This window comes from Cyphellophora attinorum (assembly GCF_001299255.1).
Source record: "Cyphellophora attinorum strain CBS 131958 chromosome Unknown Contig13, whole genome shotgun sequence".
NCBI classification, from domain to species: domain Eukaryota; kingdom Fungi; phylum Ascomycota; class Eurotiomycetes; order Chaetothyriales; family Cyphellophoraceae; genus Cyphellophora; species Cyphellophora attinorum.
The window spans coordinates 64,261-77,507 of record NW_017253241.1 but is presented as its reverse complement, the minus strand read 5'-3'; the positions used below and the strand labels follow the sequence as shown (position 1 = coordinate 77,507).

The window sequence follows — 13,247 nt, the reverse complement described above, 5'->3', positions numbered from 1 at the left end:
TCTGTACCTTGGGGAACGCCCATGATCTATTTGATTACATGCAGTCCTTGTGAGCTTTCCGTGAGCCCTTGTCATTGCAGCCACTTATCTGCTGCTGCGGCTCAGATCGTAGCGCTCTTGTGCCCAGCCTCCGTAGTGTCCGTCGAACGCAAGCCGGCCTCGGGATCCCGAGGCGACCAGTGTTCACTCGGAGGGATTCAACGCATTTCCTGTGCGAAAAGTTTTGCGCAAGAATTGAGTCAATGAATCTCGTCCGTTTGTCGCGGGTACGGCGGAACATCCAGCAGAACCAGTCTCCACACGCATGGGAATCTGTCCACAGTATACGAAGTCTAGCTTCGGGCCACTCTGGTTGCGTATTGACACGTATTCGTTCCCTTGCTTTAGCATGCGCTCGAGATGTGTGCTTTCGAAGGAAGGACTTCGGTCGTGTGACTCCCAACCATTCGTTCCATGAGTGAAGGAACGATAGTAGTAGTTCTCTTGAACGAACCGTAGACCGGTGTTATGTGGATCGTATGTGTCGCCGCTCAGAGCCAGCGTCTTCAGCTTCGGGAGCTGCTCCACACACGCACGGATTTTGTCGTGATCAAGCATCCACGTCGCAAGGCCATAGGTTGGGGTGGGGGGGCCTATCTCAACGTGCAATTGAGTCAGGCTGATAAGTTGAGATATGCGTGTAAGGGCTGCATCGGAAAGCGTTGAGCTGGAATTGTCGTATCTGTCGTATCTCAGCTCCAGTGATCTAAGGCGACGGAAGTCCGTAGCTAGTAGAGGCAACACTACATCGTCAATCAGGCTCTTAGGGCAGTACTTCAGAGACAGAAACTCAATCTGAGGGTTCTGAGAGAGGAAATCGACGCACAACGGCGCTGTATAGGAGTCCTGGCCCCACACAAAGCTCTGGAGCATCGGCAGCCTCCCCAGGAGTCTCAGACGACGAATGACAGCCTCGTTAACTTGGTTCAAGGACAAGTGCGCCAGCTTTGAGGTTTTTGTCGGACCCATGAGTGCAGCGATGTCTTCCGGCGTCTGGATATAGACACCGTTCAGCGCCAGTGAACGAAGGTTGAACATTGGTGTAAGTGGACCAGCCTTTCTCAGTTCCCCACCATACCTTGCCGGGCTGTAACTTGATCCGTGCCAGACAAGCGTCGTGAGCTTGGGTGCACAGCGGATTAGGAGCTCGATCGCACAGTTGTAGCAGAAAAGGACCCCACGTTTCGGCTCGACATCCCACCCTATGTGCAATTCCTCCAAAGATCGTCCGGCTGCCGGCGGAAGGCCTCGCAGTTGGTCGAAGGTGCTGGCGTTAATGAGAATGTTGTACAGCTTCAGCCGCCGAATTGGACTTTCCAGAAGAATTTGCCACGCAGAAGCTGTCAATGTCACTGGCTGCGACCATTTCAGGGAGTCCAGGTTCGGGAGCCCATACTGTATGACATTGAGGACTTTCGGGAGGTAAACATTTATGACGGTGTGGAGAGACCATCTTCTCGATAACGTGGACACTGTAAGGCGCCGAACACAATTCCCCAAGTAGAGTGTGTTCATTCTGCTTCTCGATTCGAAGGTCTGCTTGTGTAGGTAGCCCAATATATCCAAACCTGCGGGATGGGAGCCGAGGTCCAGCTTCTCGAACAGTCTGGTGCGAGCAAGTATATAACAGTCACGACTGACACTCGCCAGCACCTCTAGAACCTCGATCGGCAGAAAATCAATGACCATTGTCAGAATTTCCAGAGGCAGGACGTTGAATAGAAGAGAGTCGCTTACAGCAAAGGATGAGTCCCCCTTTACTTCGGCGAAAGGAATTGGATGTCGCGATTTTGACTGCGACTTGAAGCCAGATTGACGTCTGCTTTCTTGACCGGAAATCTCGTTGCGGATCTGCCCAACACCTATGTAGTCGAAAGTGACGGGTTCCGGGATGAAAGGACGTTGCTCGGAACTCTGATTCGAACGTTGACGCACAACACTGATCTCCGACTCCGTCTTCCCAAGCCCAGCCACTGGCTGCCCAGCGTCATAATTGGTGTCTGTCGGCATCATATGATAAGCTAATACTGCTGAAGTTACGATAGCGTTGATGATAGTGATTCAAAGTCAGTATTGACCTTCGGAGAGGCAAGGAGTAGTGTTTGCTATTTAAACAACAGGTTCAAGGCGCGTAGCTGTGCCTTTCCAGAGAATCAATTGAAGACCAGATCAGGCAGCACGCTACAGACAAGACAGAAAATCAACAACAAAACAGCACACCTTCACATCATCAACTGCAAAGATGTGGTCTGGTTACAAGTGACCCCGAAATATTGGACAGACTTCACAAACCATTGGCAGGTTCTCTGCATTTGGAAATTTGGCTCGACATCGCAACAGTTGCCGAGGACAGACCAGCGATTGATATAACACCAGCGTACATGCTCGACTCCCGGCGCTGTGAACAAAGATACGGCGCGTCCATGGTGCCTTGCAAAGTGGAATAAGGAGTCAAGGAAGGAGGGAGGTCAAGTTTAGCTCTTCAGTGAAGCCGATGCCATGGCATGGCGCACCCTATCGACTTCGTAGGATGCTTTACTCGTCTACCGTACTTTTCGCATCTCGCAACCTCTTCTGCATGAAGCACACCTCTTACACCACCCACTCTACACCCTCACAACCTCCATAACCACTGCCATCCTCAACTTATCCAGCACCGATTCCTCGGCCCTAGAAATCATGGCCAAAAAAGCAAAGTCCCGCACAATCGCAGTCCGCCTCATCAGCATGGCCATGACGGGCTACTACCGAACTTTCACCCGGCCTCGTGTACACCGACCGCTATCGATGATGAAGTACGATCCTGTTGTGAAGAAGCATGTGTTGTTCTTGGAGGCGAAGCGTGGGAAGGGGAAATGAATTATGGTTGCTTGTTAGGAGGAGTTTGATTGAGCTATTGAGACGGTGCCGGGAAAAGACATGCAAAACGTGGGTTAGCAGAAGCGGTGATAGGGCGACAGCGATGAACAGACCGCGGAGACATTGGGATGGACGGTCGATGCGCCGACCGCTGCAGCACCGCCATCGCCTCGAGATACCAGGGGTTCTGGATTGACTGCCGTTCAGACCTGCGCATGCGCTGGGTTCAAGAATCTCTGGCCGCGCCTCCGATCATTGTACCTCATTGCAATACGCTGCCGCAGCGCTCTTCCCTCGCAAGGAGCGGGTCAACTCGTGACCTTGCAACAGTATCACGCAACCATTAACCAGTCCACGACGCGAAGCAGGAAGACCAAGGATTACCAGCGCCAAGGTCGGTCTGAAAGACACAGCATGCATGTCACGTTGCGAAGCACTTCGGGTCTCATGCACATGCTGTCGCAAGTGTACAGCATCCGAGAGCATACGTTCAGGAATCACTGCGCATGCACTCCGTACGATGCAGGGGTTGGACGGTATCTACACAACGAAGGAAAAGCGGCTACGTAAAAGTATGCCCACTGACTCCTCGATGCCCGGAATCTACCTGGACCCCGCTAGCAGCGCTGCAAATCTATTCAAGCTCAACAGGCTGGCGCCTGAGCATTCTCAACAGAGGCAGGGCAGGCGCTATGAGGACGTGAAGTCAATGCTCGCCGATATGGGCGGGACATGCTGCATGATGGCTGTATATTCACATGTACAAAACACAGTGACCTTTCTTTACCGGCCGAGAGAACTCTCTACTCAGTCATTGCGTTCCTGTGGGAGTGCATGTACATATCGAACCCTAGCTAGGACCACCGCCCATGACGGTATTCCATTGATGGAGCCATCATTGAACTGAACTGAATTGAACGACCTGAGCTGAACCACCTGAGCTGAACTGAATTGAACTGAAACGACTTGCCCTAAACTAAACAATCCAAATAGCTTTCCATCGCTCGCGGAGCCCAACAACGCGCTCAGCATCACAACACCATCGGAACCAGACTCTCCCGCACTATATCACTGCTACGAAGCAGTCGAGAAGATCATGCACCCCAAAACGCTCGCCGTCGCGAGTTCAATCTGGCCCACTCTGATTGAGCAGGCACGACCGACACCACAGTACCACTGCACTCAAGTCAGTCCTGGGAAGCGGCGACAGTCATGGGCGGATAGCAAGGTGGCAAGTCGCATTCGTATAGCTGTTTTTGGAAGTTACAAGGTGGCCAGGCCTGTGGACACGAGTCCTGGTCGTTTTTGCAATTGCTTATAGTGTTCCCGGTCAGGGAGGGTGCTGAACTTCTGATGGTGACTTGCTGATCGAGTGGCTGATCTTGAGATGAGCCTCACTCGAGCGTCAGTTGGTACCACAATCTTTTGGGAATTTTACGACCAGGGAGGGTGCTGTGAGAATTCGGCAGAAAACTTGGCTCTATTTCGTACGTATCCGGCAATATCACGTGATTCTTACTATCATATGTCCGTTTCAAATGAGCGTGCGTGCAGTCAGTCCGTCCTGGAGGACTCTGCACAATGATACCATGTCCCATTCATATCACCATAGCAGATACAGAGTCCTCCCTGCAATCACAGAGACCCGCGAGAATCCGGACGCTTGCTGCCAAATTGCTTTGCATAGCCTTCTGCTGCCGACCCTCTCCGTGGGGCTTTGCTAGTACGTTGAACCGCCTTGGGAGCAGGAGCGGAAGTGCCGATGATGCTTCCACCTCGCTGGCTGGGGGTGGGAGTTCTCTCGCGGGTGTTAACGAGAGCAGTCCGCTTGCGCTCTCGCACGGACATGGCATCAATATCCCGCTTTCGCTTCTGCGGTGGTTCAGAGTCCTCCCTGGCGGTCGGGCGTGGCGTTTCATCGGCGACGCGTTTTGCAGCTGTATTGGGCTGCTGTCGGGCGGGCGCTGTGTCACTGAGGGGCGAGTAGGCAGGTCCACTTTGACTGTCGACGCCGTGCATGACCCCATTACGCAGACGAAGGGGACTGATTGTAGAATGCTGGTGGGGAGGACGCTGCGTTCCTAGACTCATTTCATGCTTGTGAAACAAGTCCGAAGAGCTGGACGAAGGCCGAGCACTAACATTCGTACTGGTGCGTCGTAGCGGAGCAGCGAAATGTGCCGGGGCGGCCTCCAGCAGCTTCGCCGCGGCTTCGTGATCGAACGGCGGCAGATCCACCAAGTCTGTCAGCAGAGAATCATGACTGGGCTCAGCAAGACCTCTGGGTGGGCTCTGAGTGCCCTGAGAGTCTGGGACCACCTCTGTGTTCTGTGTCAAGCTCTGAGAGTCCTCCTGAGACGGAAGAAACGGCCGCTGGGCTTTCACGTTTGAGGATCGATCAGCAACTCTTCTGTTCGGACGTGCCGGAGCACTGAAGCCCGCCCCGTCGCGATCAGCAGGTGTTTCGCGCAATCGGCTAGCTGAACGATTCTGCTGATCTGCACCACCATGCGACGGCAGTGGAAATGACTCCGCAATCTCGAGCTGGCTGTTTTCTCGCTGCTGTGACTCAACCTTGAGCTTCTTTACCTCTTCCCTTAGCGTGTTGAGTTCGTTGTCCTTCTGTTGTGACTCCTTCACGACAGCGGCGTACCTGGAGTCCTCCTCAGAGGTAGAATTGACACGTTCTTCAAGCTGTGCAATTCGCTCGTCTTTGGCACGACCTTGAGCCTCGAGATCTGCAGTCTTGTCGGCCAGACGCTTTGCATCGGCGAGCTGCTGACGCAGACCAGTCAACTCATTCTCCCGGCGCTCGTTGCCTTCACGCCCAGCCTGTAGCTGTGCACGCATTGGTCTTAGCTCCTCGATTTGCGCATTCGCCTGGGCCATGCTGTTGCTGAGCTCCTCGTTCTGCTTGCGGAGCTCCGGAACGATCTTCGCCTCGTCTTCTGCGCGGTTGAGTCTGTTTTTCAGGTTGATGGCACTCTTCTCGTACTCTTGCAGCGACTTCTTCAAGCCAGGCACCAGATTTGCATCAATCTTGACTTCATCAAGCTCGTTTTGCATGCGCTTAGTGACTTCGGTCGCTGTTTCAAGCTTCTTCTTGAGATCGTTACCTTCCGACAGTAGCTTCGCGCATTGGACCTCGAAAGGACGAACGCGGTGAAGCTCCTCACGGACCGAGCCAAGATCAGTCAAGGCCTTCTCCAGTTTCACGTTCTCTTCCTTCGATGCCTCGAGGCTGGCCTGTGCCTCCGTTGCCCTCGCGTTGACGTCGTCTCTCTCCTTCTGGGCACGTCGGACAGCATTCTGCAGATCTTTGGTCTTCGATCGTGTCTCAGCGAGGTCAGCTGTCACTTGGTCTTTCTCTTTCACGAGCTGCGCCGACGACCGCTCAAGCTTCTCGATATCTGCGCGTACCGTAACCAGATCCGCCGAACCTTGGTCTCTCTCCGTGATCAGCTGCTTGTTTGTAGCAGCAAGCTTTTCGAGCTCGGTACGAGTGTCAGACAGCTGTGCTGCAACCTGCTCATTATCCTTCTCAAGCTGTGCTGAAGAGCTCTTGACTGCATCAAGGGCGGATGTGGCGTTGATCAGCAACTGTTTCTGCTTCGCTCTCTCCTCAGCCTCGGCATTCAGACTCTGCTCGAGACTTTTGACAGTGGCTTGCAGGCTTTGAAGTTCCTTCTCCGCGGTGTCCTTCTGAGAGTCAAGTTTCTGCTGCCATGACCTATTGGCTTCAGCAACTTGTTCTTTGGCCAGAGTATGTCGTTGTTCCTCATTTCGTTTCCGCTCCGCTTCGAGTTTGGATGTCGCAGTCTCCAGCTGCTTCTGGAGATCATCGTTTGCCTTCTTCGCTGCCTCAAGTTGCTGCGTGGCTGCAGCGAAGTTGCTCTTAGCACTTTGATATCTAACCTGGGCCTGAGAATCCAGCTCGGCTTGCCGCTGTTGATCCTGCTCCAACTTCTTACCAATGCCAGTCATGGTTAGGCGAATTGTATCGCACTTCTCCTTCAACTGGCCTTCAACTTGCACAAGCATGGCGTCTTTGCCTCAGCTTTCGCCTTGAGCTCGACATTCTTGGTCTGGAGGTCCTGCATCTTCGCCAAGTCAGGAGCCAGGGTTTGGGTTCGATCAAGTAGCTGTTGGACAGGTGCTTGTGCAGAAGCTGTCGCCGCCTCAATTTTGGAGCATTGGGCAGATGCTTCCTTGAAGCCCTCCCTGAGGAGAACTTCTTGCGATGTGACAGACTCCTGCAAACGAGTTACAGACGTTGCCAGGTTTCCGACGTCCTTTTGAGATGCAAGATTCTTCGAGTCCTGTGCTTTGACAGCTTGATGGCAGTCCTTGATCGCGTGCTCAGTCTGTTGAACATGAAGAGTCTCTGGCAACTTTGTGATGCTCGCACTAATCTCGCTCGCGCGCTCAGAGAATAGCTCAGCATGCTTCTGCGCAGCCTGTTCCGCAGACAGTTGCGATTGGCGAACAGCCGCCACGTCCTTACGGAGCTGATCATTCGCGATCTGCTCTTTGCGCAAGTCTTGGTGTCTCTCTTTCTCGAGGTCTTGCAGACTCTTCAGCGCCTTGCCGTGACTACTTAGATCAGACTTGAGGGCAGCGATGTTGGTTCGCCCGCCATGACGTTGTTTATCAAAGTCCTCCTGAACCTTCTTGGCGGTGGCCTGCAAGTCGGCAGAGGCCGCCTGGTAATGTTGCTTTGCAATTTCCATTTCATGCTGAGTAGCCAGATGCTTCTGTCGGTCAGTCCGAAAGACGTTCATTTCGGTACTGAGCTTCTTCGCAAAAGCTTTCAGCTTTCTATATTTGTCCTGGAACGAGGCGGCCTCTGTCTCCAAAATTTCGTTAGTGCCCAGAAGATCGTGATTTTCCCGTGTAGCATTTTCCAACGCCTCCTGGAGGCCTTTGTTCTCGTTGTGCACCTCGCCGAGATGCTGCTGGATATTCTTGACAGTGGCTCTGGCCTTGGCGTAGCGTTGCTCCCAGATATGTGCAAGCTCCTCCGGGGAGAGCTCTGCAGGGATCTGGAGCCCCTGGGAGTGCTCTCGATGGGCCGCTCTCTGTCGCGACTTTGTCACTCTGCTTGATTTCACGGAGCTGTGTCTTGTCGCCTCGTTCTGCTTGATGCACGAGTTGTCGACACCTGAGTCGACGCAGGTATCGTCAAGTTCGTCTGCTATGGCATCATTTCCGACTTCAACATGCTCAATGTCAGCGACATGATGCTGTTGGCCGTCATCGACCTCGACGGCATGATTTTGCTCATCGTTAGGCAGGACATCAAGAACCTCACCAGCCTCCTGTGGGACGTTTTGATAGCTTTGCTCGTCTGGCCGGCCAAAGTCGTCCGTTGCGGCGTGAGCTGGTAATTCGTCATCTTCCTGGACAGGCTCTCCATGACCGGCAGCGAGTACGGCTTCTTCTGCAACTTCGATGACGGCAGGCGAGGCTTGCTGGTCTATAATGTGATCTTCAAGCTTGGCGGGCTGATCGATCTGCTCTGCTTCAACCATCGCAACGTCATCCTGAGCGTCGTGAGCCTGATGATTCACTGCAGCGGCTTCCGGTGCTGTAGACTGATTGTATCCAGGCTGGTCATTATGGTCTGGTTCGGTCTCGTCCGTGAACGTGGACACTCCGTGCTTTCCTGGGGGTGATTGTCTAGCACCGACCACGTTAGTTACAGCAAGACAGGCTTGTGAGCAGCTTACTTGGTCACGGTATCGACCTCCCCGGCTTCTTGGTGTGATGCGTGTTGGTTCAATCCGGTGGCTTGCTGGCGAGCGGGAGCAGCAGCGTTGTCAGCTTTCGTCAAGCCAGCTTGTTTTCTTGACGGCTCCTCCTTGGGCGTTCTTGGAGTGGCAAGAGGAGCGAACATCATGGAGAATGAAGGCTGGAACTGCACACGTTTGCTCTTCATAGGGGCTACAGTCCTCGACATCGGCTGAGGCATCACGAAGCCCTTCGTAGTCATCTCAGAGCCATTGCTTGCAGGCCGAGTGAATGTTTTTGCCGTCTGTGAGCCTAGTACAGGCGAAGCTGATCTGGTTGGGCGGTGGGATCTGCCTCTTGTTCTTCTCTTAGTCTCTTCGAAGTCGGAGACTCGTAGACGTCGCTCTGGACTTCAAGAAGATCGTTATCGTCAAGCATTTGCGAAGTGTGAGGGATGTCGTGCTGGCCAGCAGAGTCCTCCCCATGGAAGTGAGTGGCCATGGTGAGAATGCAGTTATGAATGAAAGAACAAGTACCAAGGGAGAATGCATCAAGGGAGGACGCTGACGAAGTTGATGAATGTTAGAAGTGATGTGAGTAGTTGCGGATCAAATCTGGGAAGGCACACTGGCGAAGGAAAGAACGTAACAGCCAGACAGCTGACCTCGAAGGCCTCCCTGCACCTGCCATGTCTACTTATCTTGATACATTTCTTCTTCGCCGACCACGACGGTGCTGTTCCCTTTCTTGCTCGTGAGCCCGTGCGAACAGGAACCGATGTACATTGAATTCGATTCTGCTCATCCTGAAGCCCGCCCTACCTACCTGCAAATGCTTGAACCGTATCCGGGCAAGATTCCCATGCTACACTGACCTTCCATTCCTATCAAAAAGTACACAGTACAATTATCGCACTTCGGTATAGATTTGATGACCCAGCAAACACGAATACTTGCCTACTTAGACACCACCCTGCCCAGAACCAACGACTTCGGGCGTCCTATGCGCCAGTCAGGAGCGCAACACTGCGCACAGCTTCCTGTAGTCTGCTCATGATCGAGCGGTGCTAGAGCCTAACCATTGCCGTTGTTACGGTACAAGATGTGAGAAGATCAAAACACGCGACGCGTCTCGCTCAGTGGTCACTTTCCCCGCAGAAGGTTCTCGAAGCTTCCACCGGGGTTGAGAACTGACCAGTCTGCGGGCAGTGCGGAGTGCCTGCACGTCACACCTGGGCGCTGTTGAACAACTTCTAGTTGCACTACTACTCGGTTCCCATCACAACCACATGCCCGTTCTCCTGCGTCAAGGCTTAGTCTAGGGCTCATGTTGAGGCAGATTGTGCACTATTTATCCTAGCCCGGGCCGCAACGTGCGCCGGCTCCACAATATCCTCTGTGGTACCTGCTCGAGCATTCCACAGCAACATCGAAGGATCAGTCCTTTCGACTCGCCAGTAACCATTTACTTCCGTCCTCTTCGCCTCTCAAACCTACGTCCCTGTGTCCAACACTGCATTGCAATTAAGCTCGACCAATTACCGCGACCTGCAATATGGTTGCAGAGACAAAGCTGTACGATGCCTTGGGCATTCAGCCTTCCGCCTCACAAGAGGATATCAAAAAGGCATACAGGAAAGCTGCACTGAAATGGCACCCAGACAAGAACAAAGACAACCCTAATGCAGGTGAGAAGTTCAAGGAAGTGTCTCAGGCCTATGAGGTACTGTCCGATCCCGAGAAACGTAAGGTGTATGATCAGTACGGTCTCGAGTTCCTCCTCCGTGGAGGAGCCCCGCCGCCAGAAGGTGCGGAAGGAGGTATGCCTGGCGGAGGATTCGGCGGCATGCCCGGTGGCTTCCAGGGCTTCAGCAGCGGTGGTATGCCCGGCGGTGCACGAGGCTTTCACTTCAGCTCTGATGGTGGGTCAGGCGGCTTCAGCTTCTCCGATGCCAATGACATATTCGGCAACTTCGCTCGGAGTCAAGGTGGCGGCGCTGGTGCTGGAGGCATGGACCAAGATGACATATTCAATCTGTTAGGAAGCATGGGAGGTGGCTTTGGTGGAGGTGGACGGAGGTCGGGCGCAGCCGGAGAACTACATCAAACTATCAACCAAGACCAACGACACCAGAAACGACCATCATTGAGAAGGATCTACCCGTCAGCCTGGAGGACCTCTACAGGGGATGCCGGAAGAAGATGAAGATCAGACGGAAGGTCTTTGATCAGTCCACCGGCCAACGAACCCAGGAAGACAAGATTCTTGAGATGGACATCAAGCCAGGTCTGAAAGCCGGATCCAAGATCAAGTTCTCCGGAGTTGGCGATCAAACAGAAGAGGGTGGCACCCAAGACATCCACTTCATCATCAAGGAAAAGCCCACGCCTGGTCTACGGCGAGAGGGCGACGACATCGTCATGAGCCTCGACCTCGACCTAAAAGAAGCACTCACAGGCTGGCAGAAGACCGTGACTACCATTGACGGAAAACAGCTGCCCGTGCGAGGCGCAGGCCCAACACAGCCTGGCTACCAGGAGCGCTTTCCTGGTCTCGGCATGCCCATAAGCAAGAAGCCGGGCGAGAGGGGCGACTTCTTAGTGGAAGTCAAGGTCAACTTCCCCAAGTCGCTGACAGCGGATCAGAAGCAGAAGATCAAAGCTGCTCTGCCTTGATATCGTCCGCAAAGGAGAATCGTCGTCAACAGGATAGGAAACGAAGTCATGTCATAGTTCACAGCATATGTTAGGCGCTTCAGGCGTTGCAACGCAGTCTCCCAAGCAGTATGATCCGAAAGGAGAGGTCAGCGTTGTATGGGGTCAGTCATAAAATCAATCAAACTTTCCATTGCCCTTCAGAACGTTTCATTTTGGTCATCGTCACTTCGTGCATTCATGGCCGTGGGACCGATCCATCCCTCACAACTTCTCAACCCTCGCCCCAACCTGCAACTCCGCAATCTGCTCCACGCCTTTATACTCAGGCACATCCAGTCCGTACCCCTCCGCAAACTTCTTGCCTAAGAATCGCCCACCCACAAAGTGCCGCTGCCCTTTGAAGTGCTCGACGCAAGGCTTCGGTGCCGTCAAACTGATCAGATAACTCGGCTTGAATTGACTGCCTAGGTCGCCTTGCTTTGGCGGACCTTCCTCCACATGCCAACAACTCGGTACGTCTACACTCAACACTTCCTTTTTGGAGTCGATGATCTGTTGGATGACTGTATCAAATGGCTTCCGCACAGGCGGCTTGAAGGAAAACCCAAATAACGCATCTACCACCAGATCCGCCTCACCTAGCGCCGCTTCGAAGCCGTCCGTGTCCACAAAGGGGATGTCCAGTGCTTTCAACTGTTTCACTAGCCCCCCAAAGATCGGTTGGTTTGTAGGCTTGGGGTAGAATACTCTTGGCGCGTACCCGAAATGGTAAAGGTGGCGGGCAGCGACGAGGCCGTCGCCGCCGTTGTTGCCCGGTCCACATGCGAGGAGGATGGTGGTGCCGAGTGAGGGAGGGTGCACTTTGTAGACAGCGGAGGCGACAGACAGGCCGGCGAGTTCCATTAATTGGTCGATAGAGAAGCCCATGGACTCGGACATGAGGTCTTTGTCGAGTTGTGCGGCGGAGGCAGCGGTGAGGGTTTTGAGCGTCATTTCGAGAGTGCGGCGGGTGTGCTGTAGTGATCTGAGTGGGAAGTGGCGGACCGCTCGAATGGTCGTGAACATCAACCTGTATTCCTCGAATGCTCAAGTGAATATAGTTGCAAGCACTCCAGCTCAAGGAGGAGTGACAGAACGGCGGTCTTCGAGGATGAGTGGTGTTTAGCCCTTTAAGCTCCACCAAGACGTGGAGGAGGACCTAGCATCCCGATAGTAGATAGACGAAGGTGTTGTTGATGTAGTTACTTAGGTATGTTACAGTATGTCGTCAAGTCATGCGGCCCACTCGATTTAGTCATCCGGTCGCTTGTCAGTCCATTCTCCATCATCCCAGCCAATCGGCGTTGACTGGGCTTTTGCGACCTCGAACCTCGAATCATTTCCAAACCTCCATTAACTCGAATTGCATTATTGCTTTCTAGTCCTCTTCACATCGCAACCACACATCAGCCCGCTTCTTGCGTCTCAGCTTTCAAATCACCGTTCTCCTCGCCGACAACGCGATGGTCCTCCGCATTCGCCTCGCCCGCTTCGGCCGCACCCGCCAACCAATCTACAACATCGTCCTCTCGCACGCCCGCAAAGCCCGCGGCTCAAAACCCCTCGAGGTCCTCGGCACCTTCGACCCCATTCCTCGCGTGCCCCTCGCCACTCGACACACACCAGCCACCGTCATCAACGACGAAGGCAAAGAAGTGCCATTCGTGCCCAAGAAGATCAAGGATATCAAGCTAGATATGGATCGGACTAAGTACTGGTTGGGCGTGGGCGCGCAGCCAAGCGAGCCCGTGGAGAAGATTTTAGTCATGTTGGGCATGATGGTGCCGCGGCCAGGAAGGGGAGGCGCTGTTCTAGCAAAGCAGGAATCGGCCGCCGATGCAACAGAAGCGTGATCAGGCGACGGGAGAGCACTGGCACAAGATGGTTGGCTAAGCAAGTCATCTGGTGCCACTGCGGAAAGAG

General features: G+C 53.7%; 6 protein-coding genes across 6 annotated transcripts; 2 read left to right on the top strand and 4 right to left on the bottom strand.

The window, feature by feature from the left end:
- Positions 1-183: 183 nt before the first annotated feature.
- AB675_11254 (uncharacterized protein) lies at positions 184-2,049 on the bottom strand (the record flags this gene model as incomplete). The annotated part of the gene is made up of 1 exon (XM_018140083.1): positions 184-2,049. One exon carries the CDS (start codon positions 2,047-2,049, stop codon positions 184-186), a length of 1,866 nt encoding a protein of 621 aa, XP_017999921.1.
- A 2,484-nt stretch (positions 2,050-4,533) lies between these two features.
- Positions 4,534-6,882, bottom strand: AB675_11253 (uncharacterized protein; the record flags this gene model as incomplete). The annotated part of the gene is made up of 1 exon (XM_018140082.1): positions 4,534-6,882. One exon carries the CDS (start codon positions 6,880-6,882, stop codon positions 4,534-4,536), a length of 2,349 nt encoding a protein of 782 aa, XP_017999918.1.
- Positions 6,883-6,911: 29 nt separating this feature from the next.
- On the bottom strand, positions 6,912-9,129 carry AB675_11252 (uncharacterized protein; the record flags this gene model as incomplete). The annotated part of the gene is made up of 3 exons (XM_018140081.1): positions 6,912-8,577; positions 8,628-8,903; positions 8,948-9,129. 3 exons carry the CDS (start codon positions 9,127-9,129, stop codon positions 6,912-6,914), a joined length of 2,124 nt encoding a protein of 707 aa, XP_017999869.1.
- Positions 9,130-10,182: 1,053 nt separating this feature from the next.
- On the top strand, positions 10,183-11,303 carry AB675_11251 (Protein psi1; the record flags this gene model as incomplete). The annotated part of the gene is made up of 2 exons (XM_018140080.1): positions 10,183-10,696; positions 10,762-11,303. 2 exons carry the CDS (start codon positions 10,183-10,185, stop codon positions 11,301-11,303), a joined length of 1,056 nt encoding a protein of 351 aa, XP_018000016.1.
- Positions 11,304-11,546: 243 nt separating this feature from the next.
- AB675_11250 (NAD(P)H-hydrate epimerase) lies at positions 11,547-12,278 on the bottom strand (the record flags this gene model as incomplete). The annotated part of the gene is made up of 1 exon (XM_018140079.1): positions 11,547-12,278. One exon carries the CDS (start codon positions 12,276-12,278, stop codon positions 11,547-11,549), a length of 732 nt encoding a protein of 243 aa, XP_018000115.1.
- Positions 12,279-12,787: 509 nt separating this feature from the next.
- AB675_11249 (Ribosomal protein S16, mitochondrial) lies at positions 12,788-13,177 on the top strand (the record flags this gene model as incomplete). Its single annotated transcript, XM_018140077.1, has 1 exon — positions 12,788-13,177. The coding sequence occupies one exon, from the start codon at positions 12,788-12,790 to the stop codon at positions 13,175-13,177; it is 390 nt and encodes a 129-aa protein (XP_018000184.1).
- Positions 13,178-13,247: the final 70 nt, after the last annotated feature.